General features: G+C 42.9%; 1 protein-coding gene across 2 annotated transcripts; it reads right to left on the bottom strand.

Annotated features, from left to right (window-relative positions):
• Nucleotides 1–367: 367 nt before the first annotated feature.
• Nucleotides 368–25,527, bottom strand: ppp4r1l.S. 2 transcript variants are annotated; one of them, XM_018238251.2, is made up of 20 exons: nucleotides 25,384–25,527; nucleotides 19,665–19,709; nucleotides 14,037–14,169; nucleotides 12,685–12,791; nucleotides 10,792–10,934; nucleotides 9,448–9,594; nucleotides 9,130–9,237; nucleotides 8,175–8,240; nucleotides 7,935–8,093; nucleotides 7,673–7,827; nucleotides 7,024–7,418; nucleotides 6,399–6,604; nucleotides 6,131–6,223; nucleotides 5,678–5,863; nucleotides 5,346–5,507; nucleotides 5,096–5,196; nucleotides 3,633–3,753; nucleotides 3,388–3,522; nucleotides 2,201–2,342; nucleotides 368–1,957 (listed from the first exon to the last, which is right to left on the bottom strand). In XM_018238251.2, the coding sequence occupies exons 1-20, from the start codon at nucleotides 25,388–25,390 to the stop codon at nucleotides 1,803–1,805; spliced, it is 2,766 nt and encodes a 921-aa protein (XP_018093740.1). In that variant the 5' UTR covers nucleotides 25,391–25,527; the 3' UTR covers nucleotides 368–1,802. The 2 variants fall into 2 exon arrangements, with proteins under 2 accessions (XP_018093740.1, XP_018093741.1); XM_018238252.2 differs by lacking the exon at nucleotides 25,384–25,527 and adding an exon at nucleotides 25,219–25,356.
• Between the last annotated feature and the right edge of the window lie 15 nt (nucleotides 25,528–25,542).

Genomic DNA, 25,542 nt, shown 5'->3' with positions numbered 1-25,542 from the left:
AACTTTAGGCTGGTGCAATATGTCCAGTATATAAAATATGGAATTTTTTAGTCATATGCATTTTTAGGGTTTAGTTCTACTATAAGGTGACAATAAAATCCCCTCGTTTGGCCCATCGGACGCCCCCACATACGGGCAGATAAGATGCCAAATCGGTCTAAAGGACCAATATCTCTACTATTCTGAAAATTCAATCTGAAATGATACGCAGGTCAGAAATATTTGTCACAACTGAAATGTACGAGTGGTAAATGCAAATCTCTCTGCATTTCACGGTTTACCCTGGAATGACTGGGGATTTAAGACTCGACACATGGAATTCTTAATGTTCATATAGAGCGTGTGGTCCATTCTGTATGGAATGCAGTGGTTAAATGGTCCCATCCGAACTGGCAGAATGAGTTGTGATGGGGTAGGTTCCGTTCCTAAAATGTAGCCAGGTACCCAACTTTCTAAACTATTACAGTTATATACATTAGTTGCTGGCAGTTTACAGAGGCAACTGCCGTACCTGACGCAGAACAATTTTTGCGATTAAATAAGAAGATGCTGAAAACAGCCATAAAAGAAGCAAGATTCAGGGTAGACTACATGGACGTTTTCTGCACGATCCGACACGCTGCAACAAAATGCCGGCATCAAATTGCATATGACGGAAATAAGGTAAGTAATGGAAATGTCATATGAAGTCGCATCGCTGATCCGACGCGACTCGACTGTCGGATACAGCCACAGTGTGCAGCATCCTCATCCTTCAGTCGTGTTGCGGCGGATCAATGCGGCGACACCATGCAACAATGCATTCACTTACCTTATTTCCATCGCAAGGGATTTGAAGCCGGCGTTTTGTTGTAGCGCGTTGGATCGCGCCGAAAATGTCCATGTAGTCCTACCCTCAGGATCAAATTCCAAGAATACTACAGAGTTACTCCTAACTTTGATCCTTCAAAACAAATGGCTGCATCCAGCAGTCCTTTCCCACCTCCTACCCTCGTTCTTTGGAGGGGGTACCAGGAAACCCCATAATGCAGCCTCCGCAGGATCCCCAGCCCTGATTCTATACAAAGCACCTTTAATAGAATCATTGTGGAGTCAACTGGGAATGACCGACGCCATGTAGCGGCCATTCTGATTGCCATCATTACCCCAAGAGTCCTGTAGCCCTAATCAATATCTGATGCCCATGCATAAGAGAGAATGAAATCTTCATTTATATGGATAGCACTATGGTCCCTGCTGTAGTTGTACCAAGGTCCCTATTTCATGGCCCCTATTTCAGGAGTCTATTTGGTTGGAAATATTCATTTCCAAAACAGTCTGAATTTCTAAGTAAATACAGTTCAAAAACGTAAAAAAAAAAAACCTCCCTGGATGTTTGCTATCCGAAGTATTTTTTTTTTTATTCACCACCCCCCGACCCCTGCTTGTCAACCACAGGTTTTGTTAAAAAAATATATAAAATATATTTAAAAACATATTACAGAAGTAGATAGTTTACAGTCTCTTCTCGGTTTGCTCTTGTACATGTATATACAGACACTGAACATTGGATTCAATCGTTGGTAGAATAGTGAAGCCCTTTGTTCGGGGAAAAAAAATTTCAGCGCCCCCTTGAGGTTGGACTCCCAGTGGGTGTGATACGAGGGAACTGACCGCCACCGAAGGGTGCGCTCAGTGTTTGTGATGTAACACTGCATGCCACTATAACCTTTTCCCTGCCAGACAGATGAGCATCACAAGTGAAAGAAAGACTTGCCTCTGTCTGGCACTGTCTGACACATTTAGCATGGAATGAAGCAGGATCAATCTACTGACTCTTCCAGGGGAGTGCTACTTAAGGGTCGTTTTGGCTCAGCTGCTGAAAAGAAGCGCACGTCCTGATCTGTGTCTAGCTGCATGGCTTGAACAGTCTTCTCCACAGCGTCCAGATGATGATTACCCAGGCTGGTTAAATAAGCTGCAAAGAGAAGGAACAGTTTGGGGTTTCAGCTAGAATGCTTTTGCCATTTATAAAGCAAGCAGGAGGAAAGAGTGAAATGTTTTTCTTGTCTGCCTGCTGGTGCGGGGAGTCATGTGACGCCTGCAGTACAGAGAAGAAAAGAGAATACAAGCAGCCCAGCAGTCACTGGTGAGGGGTGGGGTAGGGTAGGTAAGACCAAAATTAACTCAAATGCAAAATCAAAACCACTACGCGTGTTACCTTTTTCGAGCAGTGTCTGCTTCAGGGCTTTTGCCAGCAGAACCCGAACGTTGGGCACAGGGTCAGAGGCAAGGCTGAGAAGGCTAGGAAGCAAGTGGATAACAAACTGCTCGGCAGGAATACACTCCTCCTGCACCACGGCCTGTGAAATTAAACCAAAGGTGGGAGATTAGCTCGTAATATGCTGGAACGCCAGTGCAGAAATACTTATTTGCTCCGATGTGTGACTGTTGAACTAGATCACTAGCACTAGAGGTTAGTGCACGAGCGGCACGAAGGGAAGAGAGGGGAGAGGAGCAGCACAAAGGGAAGGGATGGAAGAGGAGCGGCATGAAGGGAAGGGAGACGAGAGGAGCGGCATGAAGGGAAGGGAGACGAGAGGAGCGGCATGAAGGGAAGGGAGACGAGCGACACAAAGGGAGTGGAGACGAGCGTCATGAAGGGAAGAAGATGAGCGAAGGGAGAGGAGCGGCACGAACGGAAGGGAGACGAGCGAGGGAAGGAAGGGAGACGAGCGCGGGAAGGCAGGGAGACGAGCAGCACAACAGGGCGGGGAGACAAGAACAGCATGAAGGGAGGGCTGCGGGCACAGAGGGGAAGGACAGAGGAGGGAGAGCTGCAGACACGGAGGGGAAGGACAGAGGAGGGAGAGCTGCAGACACGGAGGGGAAGGACAGAGGAGGGAGAGCTGCAGGCACAGAGGGAACGGACAGAGGAGGGAGAGCTGCAGTCACAGAGGGGAAGGACATGGTAGGGAGGACGGGCTGTAGGCATGGACACGGAGGGGAAGGGAGGGAGGGCTGAGAGCAGGGAGAGCTGAGAGCAGCAAGCACGGGGAAGGGAGTGTGTTCAAACTTTCATAACCTGCCAAATTTTGTAAAATAAACATGGTAATTAGGGGTGTGGTCAAAAAATTTCGCTGCCTGTTATAAAGGTAGATCTCCTGACGGGGGCCAGGTGTCTAACAAAGTCTGGGCTCGAGAGTAGATCCCAGTCTAACAAAGTCTGGGCACCCATGCACTAGATACTTGAAGTATTGCTCATTCAGTGCAATGATTTACCCCTTCATTTGTAGTTTAATTACATAACCCACAGCTGGAAAGTACAGCACAGATTACGCCTTATACGATGCACAGTTGGGAGCCTGCTCCCCACCTCAGCACTATGTCATCATTTGAAATATTTACCTGACAGATGAAGGCAAACGCTTGGCGTCCCACCCACTTGGACGAGTGTCGGAAATGCACCACCAGCTCGTTAATGAAATTAATACCCAGTTCAGTTTCACCATTTGCATAGAACTTCTTCAATATCGCCACAATCTGTGTGAAGGGAACAAGACAAACAGAATCTGTGTTCTACAAAGCCACAAGTGCAGTAAATCTCAGCACTAGAAATGTGTAGTAACTTTAGGTTTCAAGCAACCACATACCAGCTTGTAAGAGATCCTTCTGACCTCAGACACTTTATCAGAGCACAGAGTCATAGCAATGCTTGGCAGATAGTCATACACATCTCTGGGATTGTACAGTTCCAGGATCAGAATCAGCTGTCTGCAATAAGTCACACAAACAGGTCTTTGCCATTGGTTTTATATGTTTTAGATTAGAATTCACAGCTTTTCTTAGAGCGGTCTTAGAAACACATCTTGAAATGCCAAGTTTACAGTGTAAGAAAATGTATAAATGTAAAAATTAAACATTAATCAATTATCAAGGGAATACCTATGCTGCCATAGTTTTATGGAATCTCTATGTACAGACTATGAGCAAACTTAGGGGGCTGTTCCTGCTGAATTGTGCTTAGCAGGGCCGCCATCAGGGGGGGACAAGGGGGAGAGTTGTAGGGGGCCCCGAGGGTAAGGGGGACCCGGCCACGCCGCACTTACTTGATTAGAACATGCAGCCACCTGTGCTCCCCTCCTCCCTTCTGAAGTTGGCAGCTAACTTACAGCAGGTGGGCCACTGAAGTAAGTGCGACATGGCAGGGCCCCCCTAAAGGCAACCCTTTGTGGTCCCCGCTGTGTTGTGGGGCCCTGGGCACCAATTTTTTTTTTAAACTTCTGGTGGGGGGGGTGTTTTTTTATAATCCGTTTAAGGGATGTTCTTATAACGGGGTTGGGGCCCTGGCCACACATTTTTTTTTTTACCATGTGGGGTCCTAGCCACCAATATTTTTTAATCGGGGGCCCTGATCATCAATATTTTTTTATTTTTGATTAACATGTAGGAACCCTAACCGCCAATGTTTTTTTTTTTTACTGTGTGGTGGGGGGTGGACCTGTGGGGTGGATGGACTTGTAGGTGGGGCTTGTAGTGGGTGCATCCCAGGGGGCCCAGGAAATCTTGTCGTATGGAGCCCTGAGATTTCTGATGGCGGCCCTGGTGCTTAGTACAGGGGAATACATATGCTGCCATAGGTTTATGTTCTCTCCGTACAGACTATGAGCAAACTTAGGGGGCTGTTCCTGCTGAATTGTGCTTAGTACAGGGGAATACCTATGCTGCCATAGTTTTTTGGTATCTCTCCATACAGACTATGAGCAAACTTAGGGGGCTGTTCCTGCTGAATTGTGCTTAGTACAGGGGAATACCTATGCTGCCATAGTTTTATGGGATCTCTCTGTACAGGCTATGAGCAAACTTAGGGGGCTGTTCCTGCTGAATTGTGCTTAGTACAGGGGAATACCTATGCTGCCATAGTTTTTTGGTATCTCTCCATACAGACTATGAGCAAACTTAGGGGGCTGTTCCTGCTGAATTGTGCTTAGTACAGGGAATACCTATGCTGCCATAGTTTTATGTTCTCTCTGTACAGACTATAAACAAAAGTAGGGGCCTGTTCCTGCTGAATTATGCAGGCTTAACACTCTTTTTCAGGCCAGACATTACTCACTCTGCCAGCTCATAGCGGAACCTCCAGTTCCTGTTGTTATCGGTTGTGAGAAACTCCTGCAGCTGATACAAGTACTCACGCCTCATGTCCGCATGGAGCAACTGGAACGATGAAATTTAGATGTAAATAATAGTACAGATGAGACTGAGAGCAAGCGCTGCTGTGGCATCCAACTTCCCGTCCCCACCAGTCTCAAGGCAGCCTTCCGACAACCACCTCCCCAGATTTGCTAGCCTCATGGCAGCCTTACCTTAAGGAAGTCGTACAGGTGTTTGAGCACGCCAATGCGCACCTCATCTAGATCTTTCAGAAAGCCGTTGAATATAGGCACCAGATCGGCTGCTGTGTTCTTATCCCCAAGGATGACAGCCAGTTCATGAATGGAGAAGGCCAACGTCCTACGAACCTTCCACTGCAACAAGAGAGAGAGGTGCATATAAATACATGTGAGGTTTTACAATATGCACTGTGGTGTCTCAATCACTGCTCATGTGCACTTACACAATGTACAAACACAGTACCAGTCACACATATCAACCCCAATCCTACTCGACAGCGTGGGTCTCTATTATCCGCACAAACCTGAACATCAGTTGCCAGTGTTTCGTATGTGTCTTTTAAACAATGCCAGTTCTGTCTTCCAAGGGTTAACGCGACCCCCGGCAGGCTGTACGCGCAGTGCTTAGTAATTTCTGTATCCACCGTCTGGGCACGTGCTGGGTCAGTCATGGACAGGTACTGGTCTAATAACGGCTGTGGTACCACATCCTGAGGGAAAAACACTATACTGAGAAACGTATGTATTGTGATCATTTTATTCAGCCAATGCCCAAATGTTTCTCTTACACTGCAGTCTACTTAAACTTCTGGATGTAACATGTGGTGCTACCTGCACAGCATGCTGGGAGATATTGCTGCCTAAAGACCGACAGAATGGCAGAAGGAACTGCCTCTCCCAAGATGCGTATAATTGTGTGGCACTTTAGGGTAAGTGATAACCCAGCAAATGGCAAATAAAAATAGACAAACACCAACCTGAACCTTAGGCTTTTCTTCATCACAAGGACTGTCCTCATCTCCCTCTTCATCCTCAGCTTTAATAGGAGAACTGGGGTCTTCCACTATATCCTGAGAGCCCAAAACAGAAAATGTTCCCAGTTATACAGTGCTGCCAATACAACACTACTATATAGCAGAACAAATGGCTCCCCATGCATTAGACTTGCCCTGTACAGATTTACATGCATACAATGTGCCACAGTCTCTGAGAATAAAGGAACAGAGATAGAGATTTAATACTGACCTCAATCTGAGTAGGAAGAGTTACAGTTTCTGCTGGTTCTGATTCTGGAGAGTTTGTCTGTGCCATAGAAGGTGGAAAATCAGTTTCATTCTCAGATGGAGATGTATCATCTGTAGGGCTCCTCTCCTGTACATCCAATCCCTCTTCTTGGTTAACAGAGTCAAGTTCAGCAGCCCGGAGTGCAGCCGACAGAACCTGGACCTGAGCTGGAAAGAGAAAGGCACAGAGGTCAGTCCAAGGCTAGATATGGACATAATAAAAGTAAGCATGCTATAAACTCATGGTACGGCACCCTTTAAACCAGGTCCAACCTAGGCAACAATACACTGCAGTGTGTTCAGCTGTTTATTGTAAGATTATAAAATGCGTTAAAGGGGAAGTAAGGACACACCAGATATATTGTGGAGCACTTTTGGCTGAATTCAGGGACCTGTGCTAAGAAAAGATGCTTAATTCAGAGAAACTGTAGCTGTAAATTAATACGGATAGTTTTGTCATTAACAATTGCAATTCCACTCTTCTGCACACTTGCATTCTGACAAACCCTTCCTATATACAGGAAAGCAGGAAAGACTATCTTCAGCGGATATGGTTGCACAATAGTTGCAATAGAAAACAAAGGTACCTTGTACGTTGGGATCGTCCATGTGTCCCTGCAAGCTCTGAATGGCCATTTCAATTTCCTTGCTAGCCATATAGGAGGTGCATAAAGGACTGGTCTTGGGGTTCAGCTCAGATTTCTTGAGAGACTCTACAGGAAGTAGTTCCAGCTCCTCACTGATATCAGGCAATGGGCTGCGCCAATACATGAAGGAATTATACACATCAGATGTGCGGTTTTCCGCAGGTGAGGAGCTGCCTTGTAATTTCCATCCATGCCTTGTAGCATCTTCCCCTGATCCAATATCAGTAGAAAGCCCCTCTGGACTATCTGCTGTGAAAATGCCATTGCATTTGTCAGATCTGGAGTAACAGCAGGGATCTGTCTGACTTGGTCTTGCAGTTTCGTGACTTTCAGGACTAGAAGAGCAAAAAAATAAATAAATAAATATTTTGTTTTTCATCTTTTAACCAATGTATCTGCAAATGTCACCAACACTGTTCTGAAACAATATGGAAGCTACCATGTACAGAAAAGTAATGTTCTGGCCACACAACAAGCTATACCTTCATACTGTACTTTGTTTATCCTCAAATAAATCCCTAGGAATGCTGGTACAGTGAACAGGAGGTGCGGTATGTGTTATTAATAGGTAAAATGTTAATAAGGTTACCTGGAAGAAGTGCCTAAGGAATCCCCAGGTATAAAATCCTCTTGTGGGGGTCTGATGCTCAGAGTTCCATCCTCCTTTACATAAAGTCCTGCGCTAGATGGGTTAGCAAAGGTGGAAATAAATGGACCCAGAGATTGAAAAGCAGTTTGTCGAACCTAAAGGAAAAATGCAAAAAATATCACACTTGTTTGGGTAAAGGGGTGGGCAGATTTACAAAAGAATTTATAACGGCAACCCAGTGCAGCCAAGGATAAGAACTCACCCATCGACAAGGATCACTAATTAGATTTATAAAGAGGGGTGAGAGCTTTGTCCGCCGGACCTCACTGGATGTCATGTAGGAAACGGCCATAAAGCATTCAGCGCAGACTTTACGCATCCCCCATGCACTGTCAGAGCAAAGTTCTAGGAATTTCGGGATCTGCAGAGAGAAAGATACATACATAGAGAGGGCTCAAAAATAAAACCTCAGATACCAAGTACCCATGTTTCACAAACGTACCAAGAACTTCTCTGTGGCTTCCTGGCCAACTGCGTTACACACATCTCCAAAGTTGGCAGCACACACCTGCAGGATCCAAATACAGACTACATTAATACAAAAAGGAAAGCTAGAAAAGATACACAAAGGTGACCCTTTTATACTGCATATCATATGACCTCCCTTACCATCCCATCACCAACAAATTAAGCAATTAATCAAATGTCATTACAGAAAAGACTTCCAGTAATCCCAAGTCCCTCTCACCTGTACTACAACTCCCAAGACCTGCAATACATTGTCAAAAGGCAGCACCATGACACTACATTTATTGTGCCCCATGGCATATTTATTTTAGGGCCCCCAAAACTTCCAGAAGTTTTGCCAATATTGAAATTGTTCATAAATTAGGGCCCCGCAGTACCAGAAGGAATTAACATATCAGATCAGGGGATTTCACCAGATTCTCAGGAGCAGATCCTGGGTTTGAGTATCTTTATTTAAAACTTTACTAAAGCTTATTTATGACTTTTGTCTCCGAACCCAAATTCAGTTGGCTTAGGAATTGTAAGAATACTCTGGTTGGAAACAGTTTTTTTTAATAGTTCTGGGAATGCTTTAATTCTTGGATTTGTAAAAGACTGACCTACTCCTGGCAACTACCTAATGTTCTGCTGGCTAGAAATTGATCTAGTCATGTAATGTTTTATCTGGATTAAGCTATGCCTATGAATACGCTTGTGCTTTGATTTGCTACAGCCTGGCCTAGCCTTGCAACCAGTTCTACCACTCTGGCTACAGATCCATATACTAGAAGAGCTTTGGTCTAGTCCTCACCACTTTATACTGATGTATGCAGAACAAAAAAATTGGAAAAATCAAACAAATACAATAAAAATCAACCCAGGGTAACATCAGTAGAAATCACACGACTATTTTTATTAGCGGACCCAATCAGCAAAGATTATGCTCTTACCTTTCGAACCTGAAACAATTTAGCATCACTGCATAGATCACAGAATCGGGGAAGAAGCATCTGTTCCACGCTCTGTCTGCCCAGCATGGAGATCATTTTACAGATAATCTAGGTAAGAAATACAACACAAGTATCTTTTAATGAACATGGGAACCCTTCCTTTTCACAAAAATATAACATTTGTCACAACAGGAAACTCTAACACAGACTGATTTGCTAATACGTTTAAATAAAAACACACACACCTCAATAATAATAATAAAAATAATAATAAGAGGCGTCTAATTTAATAAATATATACAGAAAGATAAAACCTACGTTAACAGCTTCCACTTTGTATTCATCATCATTTTCAGGGGCTGAGAGTTCGAGGAGTATAGGGCACACCTTGTTCTCCAAGTCATTTTGATCAATCAGGTCCTGCTCCAGTAATATCAATAAAGATTCCTGCGTGGCCTTTCTCACCTGCAATTAGGGACACATTGTTAGTGAATATAAGCTGATTTACTGGAACTTTCCACAGAGGGACAGACACAATTTGGTTTGTTTTTCTGACTGTAGGACACTCACTCAGAACCTATACGAGTAGATTATCTATATACAAGAGGACCAAAAAATAAAAGGACTGGTGCTATTTTAGATGTACTGGTTTTGTTTGGTTGTTCTAATGGCAGATAGAATACCCAAAACAAAGCATGAATGGTTTTTAACTGGAGGGAACTAGACATTGCCAAGTCAGAGAAAACATGTCCACAAAATACTTTTTAGAAAGGCACTAGGGCATAGTTGCTTAGGTAAATCCATGTGAATAATACTGGCCATAAACAACAAATTTACCCTTTAGAAGAAATAGTAAAAGATCATAACAATGACCAAGACAGAGTTGGGCAACAGGTTTTCATCCCCATTCTAGTTACTCTGCCACAAGAAAACCCTACAAAGAGAGAAAGACGTCAGCTGCCCAAGGAAACTTCTGTTTGAAACACACCCAGAAATTCTTGTGGTGACGAAGGATTATTATTTTAGCAGAATGGGTAGCGGCCAGCAGGCAACTGACCTATAATATCTTTGGACTCTCAATGTGAGAACAGCAGGCCAATGAGGGCCTATCTTATTATAAATCACAGATGAATGGAGGGAGCACAGGGAACCGTCTGTGCTTGCAAGTGCAGCCTCCATCCTCAGGTTCAATGTAAATTAAGCAGTGACTGCGAGTTGCACTTCATTCCAGACACTAATTTTGCTACAAACAATATACTCATATCGTGAGCCCCAGGATAACAGCAGGAGCAGCTGCTTGTAAAAGGAGAATTTGTTAGGCTGAGTGATTATGTGATTTTACTGACCTAGAAAACTGACTCAATGATTATGAGTTTCCAATGGCACTGGGCTAATAAAATTATTTTTGTATCTCAAAAAGGAAAATAAAAGTAAAGTTGGGTGCCCACTCATAGCTACTGTAGTTCCTCCTCCACCATTCCTGCCAGCGGCCATTATCAGTGCTCTAGATTACCTTCTGGCCACTATGTATAAATGGGAAAGACTATTTCTCATCAATTCTCCAGATTCCAGAGATCTGGAAAGAATACCAAGAATCCTGAAATATGCCTCACTCCAGCCTGTGCCATGACTATTCACTTTCACTTTTTCTGCAACACCCACCTGATTATTGGGGTCTGTGAGGTAGCGCACAAGAATGGGCATGAGGTATTCAGAGAAGGCTCTAGGAAAGTGAGAACGGCTCTCCTGTAGGAAGATGGTGATCTGGGGAATCTGCTCCATTAACTCAGTCCTTACAGTAGGTTCTGCAGGAGAGGAACAATAAACATATTTTGAACTATATATTATAAATATAATGCATACTTCCTGTTCAGAGGCCCTGTATCAATCTCAGGCTTTTCTTCCCTAATGGGTTCTATGCTTCCATAGCCCACCTGGGCTGCCTATTCCCTAACTGCCAGACTATTACTATACCATATTACTTTTCTCAGGGGAGCCCAGTGTCCATCCCAGACTTTCTCTCCATATTGGCTTCTAAGTTTTAGTAGGCACTGGCCCACCTAGTCAAGATACAATTAAAGATCAGCGCGACAGGCTATGAAAAAAAAAACAACAGAACCTAGTGCAATATAGTTAATATTTAGTGCAATTGCATAAGTGTTACAACACTAATCTGTGTGTCTTGAACCATAGAATGTCTATGCACAGATTCTTTGTGTGTGTTTTAAAGAGCTATAGTGATTTCTACAAGGTGCTTTCTCTAAAATAAAATTATAATTAAGTCAAACAAAGTGCTTTTAGTACTTGCTTCAAAAGGTAAAATTAATTAAAATAAGGTGCAATGGTGTTTTCTTCAATCAGTAAAAATCAGCATGTGGCTTCTAAACTCTATGGTGCGATTGGCAATTTACCAGATTCCTCATTTCAAAACAGCATATCAATATCAACTCCAGGGTATTCCTTTTTCTGTAAAGACATTAAAATGTTTCTATGGTTCATGACACACAGATTAGTGTTGTAACACATTGGTGATTTCACTAAATATTAACAATATTGCACTAGGTTCTGTTTTTTGTTTTTTTTCATAGCCTGTGGCACTGATCTTTAAAGGGATTCTGTCATCGGAAAACATGTTTTTTTTTCAAAACGCATCAGTTAATAGTGCTACTCAAGCAGAATTCTGCACTGAAATCCATTTCTCAAAAGAGCAAACAGATTTTTTTATATTCAATTTTGAAATCTGACATGGGGCTAGACATTTTGTCAATTTCCCAGCTGCCCCATGTCATGTGACTTGTGCCTGCACTTTCGGAGAGAAATGCTTTCTGGCAGGCTGCTGTTTTTCCTTCTCAATGTAACTGAATGTGTCTCAGTGGGACATGGGTTTTTACTATTGAGTGTTGTTCTTAGATCTACCAGGCAGCTGTTATCTTGTGTTAGGGAGCTGCTATCTGGTTACCTTCCCATTGTTCTGTTGTTAGGCTGCTGGGGGGGGGGGGGGGTGATATCACTGAAGTTTATCAGATCACAAGTCACATGAATTGGGGCAGCTGGGAAATTGACAATATGTTTAGCCCCATGTCAGATTTCAAAATTGAATATAAAAAAAAAAAAATCTGTTTGCTCTTTTGAGAAATGGATTTCAGTGCAGAATTCTGCTGGAGCAGCACTATTAACTGATTCATTTTGAAAAAAACATTTTTTTTCCATGACAGTATCCCTTTAATTGTATCTTGGTTTGATGATCCAGTGGAGGAACTGTGAAAAAGATCAGCAAAGGAAAAAATTCTGAGGGCTTACTTTTTCTTTAAATCTTGCAAATATTTGTTGTTTTCTGCAATTTAACACTGGCCGACCTAGGTTGCCTATTCTCTAACTGCCTGGGACTGGACTAGTTCTTTCCATCTTCCTGCTTAGGGGAGGCAGAATTTTCTTCTAAAAGACATCTTTTAGCTATAGCGACATCAAATAGCCTCTGCCGTCACATTATCATAACAGCAGTATATGAATTAGTTTTCAACATAAAAAGATCAGGAACCAGTGACGTTATCTGACCTGCATCTTCTGACAGACGGACGACTATTTCCATTACTGTTAAAAAATCTTCCTCATTGCTGCTAAAATCTCTTAGAACGTCCAGCAGACCTCTGGCAATAATCTGCCTGTGGAGAGGGGAAAAAAAAAAAAAAAAAAAAAGACAGGGCATGTTTTTATAGGAAGTAGAATAAAGCAACTACAACTCACATTAAGCCAGATTAATTTTATACATCAACAGCAACTAAAGAGCTACTGGTATGCCTGATCGTAATGTGGTTGAACTTTGCTAGTGGCTACACACTATACAGATAGCAGCTGTAATGTGCCTCCTCCTTCCCACCTCTGTAAACTGTGCTGCCTGCTGGACACATAAGAACTCAAAATAGGAGCTTCATCATTTTCAGAACTCTGTTTCTCATTATAAGTGCACAAAGCAGAAGTAAATGGCAGCTACTGGAAAAAAATAGCATTATAAAAATAAAAAAATCTTCTAGAGCAGCAAAATTTGCTTGCAGGTGATAAAGGCTTGGAAGAAAATATTTCAAATAACTGTTCTTAAAGTGGCCATACACTGGCTGATAACAGCTGCCAACTGTGTTATTCTGTTCTGTAAGGTTACCAGCAACCTGCCTAGCCTAAATCTGAGATGTCAATCTATAGGACAGGCCAGACAGTGTCTTCTCCTTAGAGGTCTTCCTAGAGCCATTATTATCATTGGTACAGTTTGATCCTTATTTGGTGTCCAAATTATTGAGAGACCTTGCCAAAAAGCATATCCACCCCAAAACTACCCAATCACAGCCCTTGTTAGAATATCAATCTGAAAAATGATCTGGTATGGAAGGGAAAATATTAGCATATCTTGCCCAAAAGAGCGAGCAATCTAAAAATATATAAAGGTAAGAACTCTTCATTAAAATCCGTCAATCGTGGTGCATTTTCCGAACAAACATGGCTGTTCCCATTATGAATAACCGTAAGGCGATGGTCTTCAGATTTTTTTTGAGTTCAGGGCCCCTTTTTGAAGTCATAAACAAGGTTACAGACATACAAAAGAAGTGGGGTTAAAAATAAGCACTCACCCCAAATCTCCCCCTAACTGGCCTTCAGGCTGGACCCCCTTATCTCATAACAAGGTTACAGATATATAGAAACATTGGGGTAACAGTCACCCTGCTATAGTTCCAGGGGTACCCAGGGTACAAATAATCACTCACCCCAAATCTTACCGTAACTGGCCTTCAAGCTGGGATTTCGATGAAGGTAGAACATATGAGACAGTTAGTAGGAAGTTCACAAAGCCATATTGTTTTGTTGTAGAGATAATGGCAAAGGCTTTGTGGGTGTGTGTGGAGAACCAGCCACCTTACCTGTTGAATATATTATCACTGAATGCATATTTCTCCAGCCTGCCCAGAGGAGTCAGGTTGTCCTGCCCTGGAATGTCCAAGAATGCAGATATTCTCATGCTCTCACAGTCTGGGCCATAATCCTCAAAGCCAACTTTAAAATAAAAAGAAAAGTGAAATTATTACAGCGTTACAGAACTATAATTGTGCGACACTGATCTGTTAAATGAATTTTTCAGTATGAAAATAAAAACTGGGTAAATAGATAGGCTGTGCAAAATAAAAAGTTAGTTAGGTAAAAATGTAATGTATAAAGGCTGGAGTAACTGGATGTCTAACATAACAGCCAGAAAACTACTTCCTGCTTCGCTCTTGGTTTCCACTCCATTCAAAAGCAACATGTTATGACCCATGTGGCCTCCCCTCAAGTCACTTGATTGGTTACTGCCTGGTAATCAATCAGTGACTTGAGGGGAGGCCACATGGGTCATAACATGTTGCTTTTGAATCTGAGTTATGTCCCATGTGGCACACTGGGTGATTCGGGAAAATTAAGTCGCCTGGCGACTAATTGCCTCTTCTCTGGGGCGATTAATTTCCCCGTACTGCTTCCCCCTGTCTTCTGCCTGCTAGAATTAAAAATCACCTGCGCAATGGCACTCACGGCGGTTTTCCGAAGTCGCTTCACGAGGAAACTAAGGACGACTTCGAAAATCGAATCACCGCGAGTGCCATGCCGCAGGCAATTTTTCATTCTAGCAGGCGGAAGACGGGGGGAAGCAGTTCGGGGAGATTAGTCGACCCCAAGAAGAGGCGATTAGTCGCCGGGCAACTAAATCTCCCAGTGTGACCTTACCCACTGACGAACTCAGAGTTAAAGAGCTTAAAAGCAGGACGTAGTGTTCAGGTGTTAGACATCCAGTCACTACAGCATTTATGTATTAGAATTTTTTTTTATTATGCATTATCTATTTAGACAGTTTTTATTTTTACACTGAACCGTTCCTTTAAGAGGCTTGAAGCTGCCTCAATGGGTACAAATAAACCCATTCCCAACCACAGCAGCTACTGAGGCAACATAATCTCATCTCACTGGCTGTGTGATGAGCATATTAATTGGCAAGCATAATTAGGTCTCAGGCAGCCAGCTGGAAGGAGGGCAGGATGTTTAGTTAGCACTTTAATCTAACAGACAGGCTGAACGGATCAGAGGCCTGGATCTTCCAATATAAACTTGCCCTGCCCACTGTGCCTATTAAACAGGGCAAACAGAATGGCAATTATTTTAGTGTTCTATCTAGTATAAATATTGGCAGGTTGCTATGTTACGGTATGGATAGAATGTAAAGGGAAGAGTAAGCAGCGCCGTGCATGTACTACCCCCAGTACATGGGGGTTAATCTATTAATGCTCTCCCTGCTGCATAATGAATGATCTCTGTGCTTGCTAAACCCTGGTGAGGGGGACTGGGACCACTGGGTCACGTTGGACTGTAGATAACTATGGCTGCCAGCGTTGTGGTGTGTAACTACAGCTCTCTGCTGTCCCTTGACAGGAGCTGCACCTAGCTATGTGCAGCGCCGCTTTTAGAGACAGCCTAGATGGTTTATACACAGCATCAATAAGTTATTACAGCTGAATAAAAGATCAACCAAGTTAGGGGATGCACCGAATCCACTATTTTGGATTCAGCCAAACCCCTGAATCCTTCGTGAAAGATTCGGCAGAATTTCTGAACCAAATCCGAATCCTAATTTGCATATGTAAATTAGGGGTGGGAAGGGGAAAACATTTTTTACTTTGTTTTGTGACAAAAAGTCATGCAATTTCCCTCCCCACCCCTAATTTGCATTTGCAACCGATTCCGAATCCTGCTGAAAAAGGCCGAATCCTGGAATCCTGAACTAAATACTGGAATCAGTGCATCCCTAAATCAAATGAATAAATAATGGTCAAAAATCTGCTTCTAATGTGTTTATTGTCCCTTAAAGGGGTGGTTCACCTTTAAGGCAACTTTTATTATGTTATAGAATGGCAACATTTCAATTGGTTTCCATTTCTTCGGATTCTTTGCAGCTTTTAAATGGGCGTCGCTGACCCCTTCTAAAAAGCAAATGCTCTGTAAGGCTACAAATGTATTGTTATTGTTTTATACTTTTTATTACTGATCCTTCTATTCAGACCCTCTCCTATTCAAATTCCAGTCTCTTATTCAAATCAATGCATGGTTGCTAGGGTAATTTGGACCCTAGTTTCCAGATTGGTTAAAATGCAAACTGGAGAGCTGCTGAATAAAAAGCTAAATAAAGCTTCAATAATAAAAAATGAAAACAAATGGCAAATTATCTCAGAATATCACGCTCTACTTCATATTAAAATGTTATCTCAAAGGTGAACAACACCTTTAATGGAAAGAGTTGGAGTGTGAATGCAAAGCTGCAATAAGCCCTGATATGAATGTTTGTATGTATAACTTTATTTGTAAAGCGCTGTACAGTGCATAAAAGTACAAATATATATATATAATTATTGAATAGACCCGCAACTCCATTTAGTGCAAAAAAATCCATGAAAAAGGCCCCAATGGGGGCCGAAACGTCGGATTTTTGTACACAATAAAAGGAGTTTGAATTTTGCACAAAATGGAGTGCGGGTCTATTCAATAATTGTATACACAAAACTTTGGACCCTGCACCCGAATTTAACTGAGAGATTCCGGATTTGAGTGCGGCTGCTACAAGTTATATACACATATTTACAAGGAAGACAAATCACATAATAAATATACAAGGAAATTAAATTATATCAAGACAAAAAGCTTAAGTGTTATGTGGTAAATCAGTGGGAAGGAGGTCCCTGCCCCATAGAGCTTACAGTCTATGTTGGGTACGTTTTTTTTTTTTTTACAAGGGGTTTACTTCTCCTTTAAAAGGGGATATAAACCCCCACAAATCACTGGTGTAAACGTAGTCAAACCATTTGTGTAATTTACATTAATTTTCTACTTTTAGTGGTAGAAGCATGTTTAGGCAGCTGATATCATTCTTTTGGCTCAATTACTCTTTTTGAAGGCCCAGCATGTCAGAGACCCTAACTTGTCTATGCTTGTTCTGTATGCAGTTAGCCCTTGGGGTTCTGACACTCAGCTGAGTCAAAAGACTGATAGAACAAAAATAGTATAAAAATAAAAAGTGCTTATTTAGCTAGGCTGTGCAAAATAAAAAAAATGTTTCCAATATAGTTGTATGTAATGTATAAAGGCTGGAGTGACTGGATGTGTAACATAATAGCCAGAACACTACTTCCTGCTTTTCAACTCTGTTGGTTTCCACTAATTGGTTACCAGGCAGTAACCAATCAGTGATTTGGAAGCCACATGAGTCATAACTGTTGCTTTTGAATCTGAGCTGCATGCGGAGGATCAATTGCAAACTCACTGAACAATTATGTCCCATGTGCCCCCCCCCCTTCAAGTCGCTGACTAACTCAAGAGTTAGAGAGCTGGAAAGCAGGAAGTTGAGTTATGTTAGACATTCAGTCACTCCAGCCTTTATATATTACATTTTTGGCTAACTAACTATAGTAGAAACATGTATTTTTATTTTGCACAGCCAATTTTTTATTTTTTACACTGAACTGTTCTTTTAAAGGGATACTGTCATGGGAAATTATTTTTTTTTTAAAAAAAAAAATGAATTGGTTAATAGTGCTGCAGCAGAATTCTGCACTGAAATCCATTTCTCAAAAGAGCAAACAGATTTATTTATATTCAATTTTAAAATCTGACGTGGAGCTAGACATATTGTCAATTTCCCAGCTGCCCCAAGTCATGTGACTTGTGCTCTGATAAACTTCAATCACTCTTTACTGCTGTACTGCAAGTTATATCACCCCCTCCCCAGCAGCCAAACAAAAGAACAATGGGAAGGTAACCAGATAGCAGCTCCCTAACACAAGATAACAGCTGCCTGGTAGATCTAAGAACAACACTCAATAGTAAAAACCCATGTCTCACTGAGACACATTCAGTTACACTGAGAAGGAAAAACAGCAGCCTGCCAGAAAGCATTTCTCTCCTAAAGTGCAGGCACAAGTCACATGACCTGGGGCAGCTGGGAAATTGACAAAATGTCTAGCCCCATGTCAGATTTCAAAATTGAATATAAAAAAATCTGTTTGCTCTTTTGAGAAATGGATTCAGTGCAGAATTCTGCTGGAGTAGCACTATTAACTGATGCGTTTTGAAAAAAACATGTTTTCCGATGACAGGATCCCTTTAAAAATAAAACCTCAATAACTATTAAAAATAGAATTGTATGTAAATTGCAAAAGTTCTAAGAGAAGCACCCGGATTAAGTTTACATCATGTTATTTTGAGTTTACATTCCCTGCTATCACCCATGTATGCCGACAGTTCTACTAATCCGTCAATCCCTTCCCCACCACATACTTGACTTCTAGCCCACTGCACTAAGCTGCATTTTAATGCAACATGCCCAGTCGTTTCTGCCCCAGGCACATTTGAACGGATAACACGAAACCCGTCGTCCCAAGCTCACTATAAATACAATAATTGCTTTTTCCAGCAGAACATGATGGGTACAGTGAATGATTAACCCAAATTAGCGCCAGAGCACGCAAGAACAACTACATGTGACCAGCACAAAAGCTAAGTGTAATTACTAGCGGGATAACTATAGGGATTCAACTTGTTTGCAACCTGGGCACATTTACCGCACAGAATTGTATAACTATTGTCGCCACCCCCAGTAGGAGACGCAAGGATGCACCAAGAGGCCAACGCCTTGCACATATATTATTTAACATCACTAATGGCCTTTCATATAAAGCAGGGGAACAATATAATAAAAGACAAAATTTGCATAACATAAAGTAGACGCCGAATTCCTATTTTATGCAACTGGAAAACCTCAGTACAGGTATGGGACCCGTTATCCAAAATGCTTGGGACCTGGGGGTTTTCTGAGAACGGATCTTTCTGTAAATTGGATCTTCATACCTTAAGTCTACTAGAAAATCATTTAAACATTAGATTAACCCAATAGGCTGGTTTTGTTAAGGATTAATTATATCTTAGTTTGGATCAAGTACATGTTACTGTTTTATTATTACAAAGAACGGGGAAATTATTGTAAAAAATTTGGATTATTTGGATAAAGGCAGAGACACACGTTGCTATTTCAGGAGATTAGTCAAACAGCGACAAATCGATTCTTCGGGCGACTTATCTCCCTGAACTGCCTTCCCGACGGCTAGAATGTAGGCACTCTGATAGCTTCTGCTTTCTGAAAGTCGCCTGAAGTTTCCTCGTGAGGCAACTTCGGAAAACAAATCATTTCAAGTGCCATCCCACCAGCGATTTACATTCTAGCCGGCGGAAGGCAGTTCGGGGAGATTAGTCGCCCGAAGAAGTGATTTGTCGCTGGGCGACTAATCTCCCGAAATAGCAGCGCGTGTCTCTGCCCTAATATTGGAGACAACCTATCTGTAATTCGCAGCTTTCTGTATAACGGGTTTTTGTATAATGGATCCCATAACTGTAATATGTTTGTTTATCTGCCGGGTGCTGTTATTTTGGGGATTTTATTCCTTGCAAAGAAAAGATACTAGATAAAATCAAACACTTACAGTCATCGAGATCGTCCTGCAGATCCACAAAGTACAGCGGGATCCCTGAGAGAGAAAAAGGGAAGAGGAAGTGAGTGAAATAAGAATAATGACACAAGGACAGGCCAGCTCATTGTACAACAGGGAAGTCACAGAGTGGCTGCTGTCTGGCCAAAATGGAGTGCCCAGGGGCCTGTGTATAGTGGAGGCCCACAAAGCAGCATGTCTACATAGGGATAGGGCCAGCAGAGTAATGACCAATGTAACCACAGCTTGGCCCTGTACAACCCACTGTAAATAGCAATGGAAGATCAATGTTCTATATCCACAGCTGGATCCTACTCTGACTGCACCAGGGGGGTCAGGTAGGGATGGACTTCTGTACAGTACTAGCTGTTGTCCGTCTTTCTGGCAGTTACAGGAGAAATCATGGCCCGCTTTCTTACACATAAACCCATCTACCCAGAAAGCTGATCACCTTGGTGTGTTTTAGCGGATGAAGTAGGAAATCCCTTTTAATTCTATTGTATTGAGCTGTATGAATAACTGATCTGCCTTATTCCACTCCATTGGCCTGCCATGCTGGTGATTCCATTTTCACACAGGACCAGCTTTAAAGGAGAACTAAACCCTAAAAATGACTGTGGTTAAAAATGCAGTATTTTATACTGAATTTATTGCACCAGCCTAAAGTTTGAGCTTCTCAATAGCAACAATATTCCAGGACGCTAAACTTGTCGCAACTTGTCTGCGACACTCACATGCTAAGTAGGCTCTGAGCAGCTGTTGAGAAGCTAAGCTTAGGGGTCGTCACAAATTATCCAGCAGAAAATGAGGTTGGTCTGTAATATAAGCTGATGTTACAGGGCTGATTATTAAATTCTGATGCTAATTGCAGCTAATCAGCTGCCATGTAGCAATTATATGTATTAATTACTAATCCGTCTTATATTTCGACATTTCTATTCTATGTGTACTGTATATTGTGAGTGGGTCCCTAAGCTCGGTAAGTGACATCAGCACAGAGCATGAGCAGTGAATCAGCAGAGAATAAGATGGGGAGCTACTGGGGCATCTTTGGATACACAGATCTTCCCTGCTAAATGGCTGTGGTTGTCTTGGGCTGGTACAGAAGCCCAAAACATAATGTACAACATTTCTAGCTACTTCTTCTATTTAGGCTTTAGTCCTCTTTTTGCCACACACGCAGCACATGCTGGGTGCCCCAGCTGAGTGAATCTCTGGCAGATGTAGCCTCCAAGGCTGGAACACTCACTAAATAACATGTTGAGACCATGCAAAACAGTCTGCTATCAAGGAATTGCTCTGCAGAGGATACAAAGTTGCAGCTATTAATACAACTCTATATACGGTACTAAAGAGCACCAGCAAAGGTGGCCATAGACTCAAAGATCCGCTCGTTTGGCGACATCGCCACTAACGACATGGCTATATCGGGGGTAATTCGAATGTTCGGCTGTATGGTCGAACGATCGAATTACAATACGCCAAGGGGCTCCGACAAAAATCAAACCTTCCCGATCGATATCATGGCCAGATATCGAACGGGAAGACCCGTTGGAAGCCCCCATACACGGCAGATAAGCTGTCAAATTGGTCTAAAGGACTGATATCGGCAGCTTTACCTGCCCGTGTATGGCCACCTTTAGAGTGGCCAGTGCCCTGGCCATGCTCTGAAACTCAGAGGTTAAGCTTCTGCCTATAGGGCATTCAATGGAAATTTTATGAGCTACATTTGGTTTTCTTGGCAAGATTCCTGTTTTTCATTTCAAAGATAAAGTGCAGACATCTTCAACCTCTGGATCAGCTACAATTTAAGTGGGATTTACTCCTAGTTGATCTTGATGGATGTGTGTCCTTTTTATCCGAACTGCTAAGTAGCTGGAAAAATTGTAAGCAGAACAGTAACATCTCTGCTCCAGCTGCAGCGCTTTAACCAGAAATCCGTCAGATTTGCCTGTGTAACAAGATAATACCCCCCCCAGAATGCTCTCCTACAGCAGGTTGGCTACCTGCAGGTCCCCACGGGTTACCCGATAAAACCTATGGTACCCTGGGGTTGCAGGTAAAAGTTCCGGGTGCGGGTATAGATGCAGGTTGGCGGTCCGGCGGGTCGGGCCGCGGGTCTTCTCAATAGCGATTTTTGCTCCTTTTTTATGATCACTTCTGCTTCCGATGATGTCACTTCCGGTTTACAATGACAGCACTTCCTGATGGTCAGCGGGTCGCGGATAAGGTACTTGTGGGTCGGGTAGCGGGTCCAAGCGGGTAAGAATGCGGGTTGTGGATTTCAGGTTGCCGGTGCGGGTTCCAAGAAATGGACCCTCGCAGGACTCTACACTGTGCTGCAGGTACTTGCTTACTGATGCTAAATTTCACACCTAGCTTCAAATAGCTGTACTGATGTACATAGTAGTTTAAAAGGGGACCTGTCACCCAAAAAAATAATTCCAAATCCTATTTTATCATGTTAGTCAAGCAAAATGAATTTTAATTGCACTGTAAAAATTATCTGAATCTTGTTTCCTTCTGTCTGGAAATTAATAATTATAGCAAGCAGGCAGGAACCATTTTGTGGACACTGTTATTAAGACAAGCCTTGTATCATCTCAGAATCTTGTTTGTGCACCAGAAGGGGGGGACCTGATGTCCATCCCCATGCACACAATTTACACAATTAAATGGTTAAGAGAACTGGGGAATGTGGAGAGTGCAGTGACATCTAGGAAGTGCTGAATGGAAAGTGAAAGTAATTGCGTGCCCCGCCTTTAGGCATAGAGGAGGGACAGGCAATATTTGATTGACAGCTGAGCTTTTTAAACGAGTTTATAACAGCTATGAATGCTTGAATAAAAAAATTATTTGGGTTTCATGTTTAATTTGAAAATTACATTTATTATACAGTTTTTTATGTCTGGGTGACAGGTCCACTTTAAGGAAGGGTCGGATGCCTTTTTAGGAAGAGAGACTATACAGGGTTACCTTAATCCTTAGTGCAAAGTGGATCCAGGTGCCTTATCGCCCTTCTACTTCCTGAAAAGCTTAGGCCTCTCTACTTCCTTTACTGAAAAATACACTTGGGTCTCCAAGTCACATGAAAAGATCAGTTTCCCTAAGTGCAGGACTACACGGGCAATTCTGCCGCGATCCGACACGCTGCGCAAAATCGCAGGCGTCCCGTTGGATGCGATGGAAATAAGAAAAGTAATTCAATTGTCGCACCGTGTCGCTGCATTGATGCGACACGACTGTCGGATGCAGACGCTGCACCTGCATCCGACAGTCGTGTCGCATCGCATCAACAATGCGACATGATCCAACACTGCCATTACTTACCTTGTTTCCGTCGCATCCGACGTGATGCCTGCGATTTTGCGCAGTGCGTCGGATCGTGGCGGAATCAGCCGTGTAGTCCTGCCCTTAGTGAAAAGCTCAATTGCATTTACAGCATTGCAGACTGAAAATGTCTCAATTGAGAATAGCATTCTAGCCATGTAAAAAAAAAAAGCAAAAAACATTTCATTACAAGCCCCCCATTGAAGTCCAACATTTAGTCCCCCCCCATGGTGGCTAACGAGGTTACAGGCATATAAAGACATCGCTGTTTCAGCTATTCAGCCTAATTCCAAGAATTTCTAGGACAGCAAATAAGCACTCACCACGAATCTCACCCTAATGCGGAGAGCTGTCTTCCAGGAATATCTAGGATAGCAAATATGCATTTGACCCAAATCTACCCCCCATGGCCCCCAACCTGTGCTGGGGGGGTGGCTCCACTAAAGCGCTGCATTAATGAGATATAAAATAGCACAACAGCAGCAAGTTTAAAGCCAGCCATACTGAACATTCCAACTTCCTGAAAGAGATTTATCTAGGATATTTCTGGAGTCCCAATCCCCAGTGCAGACACAGCAGTAACAGGCAGTCAGGCAGAGACAGCATTAGAATCCCAAGGACCTATCCCTAAGTGACCCGCTGAGGGAACAGCACTGGAATATTTTGGATCATGTAACCCTGCTATACGATCCCGTGAGCTACACTGGGATATGCCTGGCATGTGCTTCCCCCGGCCGGGGGACACGCTACTTATGTAACACTTGGCCCAAATATTTGTAAATAAACCTGGTGCCTGGGGATTGTAAGTGACACACATATTCTTCTACTCCACTCATTACAATAGCAGTATAATACTGTATAGTCGTAGATACGCAAAGAAGACATACATGGGCAACCTCACCCCTATCTAACTGTCAGTCAGACACCTTCTTACTGCCATACTTACTGTACTGTTTGGCAAGACTAGGGACAATAGATATACAGTCTATAACTGCACCCAGGGAGGCTTAACACAATCTCACATGGCAACAGCCCAGCCCTGGCCAAAATACACTGGGGCAGACAGGAGGTACCCACAATAAATACCCCCCCAAGCCGCCAATAGGGTTGCCACCTGTCCGGTTTTGACCTGAACAGCTCGATTTTTGTAAGGCCTGGTCGGGTCTGAACTCTGATCGGTTTTCAGCCTTCTGAAACCCGAAACAATAATCGAGCCAATACATGAAAAGCATTTAAATACTAAGATGCTCCCCTCAACATGGCTTAGTTACTTTCAAATGCAGTTCATTTCTTATTATTACAGATACAAAAAATAAAAAAAAAACTTATCAAAAATAAGATTTTTTTCTTCTAAATTGGCATTCCTGTATTTCAGAGCTTTCTGGGTGACTGATTTCTGTATAATAGATCTCATACCTGTAATTAAAGGATTGGGCTTACTCATCAAGCAAAATATAGCGAGAGATAGGGGTGCCACTGGGCATCAACACTTTAAAACATTGCGAAAACTGGATAGAAATCCAGCCAGTTGCATCTAAGTGATGTAATAGCATCCTCCGGTAGAGTCCTGCATGGGTCCATTTTTTGGAACCCATACCCGCCCCGTACCCACAAATACCTTATCCGCAACCCGGACCTGCTGACCATCAAGAATCAGCAAGTGCTGTCATTGTAAACCAGAAGTGATATCATTGGAAGCAGGCGTCATCAGAAAAAAATGAGTAAAAAAAAAAAAAAAATCGCTATTTAGAAGACACGCAACACCACCGACCTGGGTCTATACCCGACGCGGAACTTGTACCCGCAACCCGCAGGTTTTTGCAGGTAACCCGCAGGTACCCGACCCGCTGCAGGACTCTATCCCCCAGTGTCATTTCTCCACCTACATCATTGTGCCCACCTCTGATGTCATCATGCTTGTTCCTACATCACTGCCTCACCCCCAATGCTTTCTGTCCTGCACCCCATGTTCGGATTTAGCCATCAGCAAAGGTGGTAACCCTAGCAGCCAACCATACACACACAGGGGCACACAGGCAAAACCATTCTATATAAATACATTTTATATATACACACACCAGCATTGGGTACATACAGGCAACACAAACCCACAATAAAATCCAATAAATACCCTCGGGAACAAGGGATATTGAGGCAACAGAGAGCCTATCACACAGAAGGCATCTATAATACAGAATATAAACACCCCGCCCCTCACCAGACTAGGGGTACAGGAAGCAGATATACGTCCCATTAGAGAAATATATAGCAGACATATGACAGCCAAGGCCCAACCCTTATCCCTCCATTAAGAGTACAGGCCCAGGAGTATGACGGGAAGGATAAGTCGCTTCCTCCTTCGGGCTGCATTGACCCCACTTACCGGCCATCTTGAGGGCTGAGCCGGGTGTTGGGAGGCGCGCTCCCGTGACGGATGAGCCCACAGAACTCAGGACAGCACTCAGAACGAGGGGCGCGGTTAAGGGCGAGGGCGGGATTTGGCGTGCAGTTCAGATGTAGAGGGCTTGACTAGGGCACTTGC

The sequence above is a fragment of the Xenopus laevis genome, chromosome 9_10S (assembly GCF_017654675.1).
Source record: "Xenopus laevis strain J_2021 chromosome 9_10S, Xenopus_laevis_v10.1, whole genome shotgun sequence".
NCBI classification, from domain to species: domain Eukaryota; kingdom Metazoa; phylum Chordata; class Amphibia; order Anura; family Pipidae; genus Xenopus; species Xenopus laevis.
The sequence above is the reverse complement of the archived record's forward strand: the minus strand, read 5'-3'. Positions and strand labels throughout refer to the sequence as shown.

Excerpts from the sequence above, each read along its gene's own strand:
- ppp4r1l.S (XM_018238251.2), bottom strand. Across the intron at positions 14,170-19,664 it reads GCAGGACGATCTCGATGACT|TTGGCTTTGAGGATTATGGC; the intron begins GTAAGTGTTTGA and ends TTTATTTTAAAG. Across the intron at positions 7,828-7,934 it reads TTAGTGATCCTTGTCGATGG|GTTCGACAAACTGCTTTTCA; the intron begins GTGAGTTCTTAT and ends TTTTTCCTTTAG.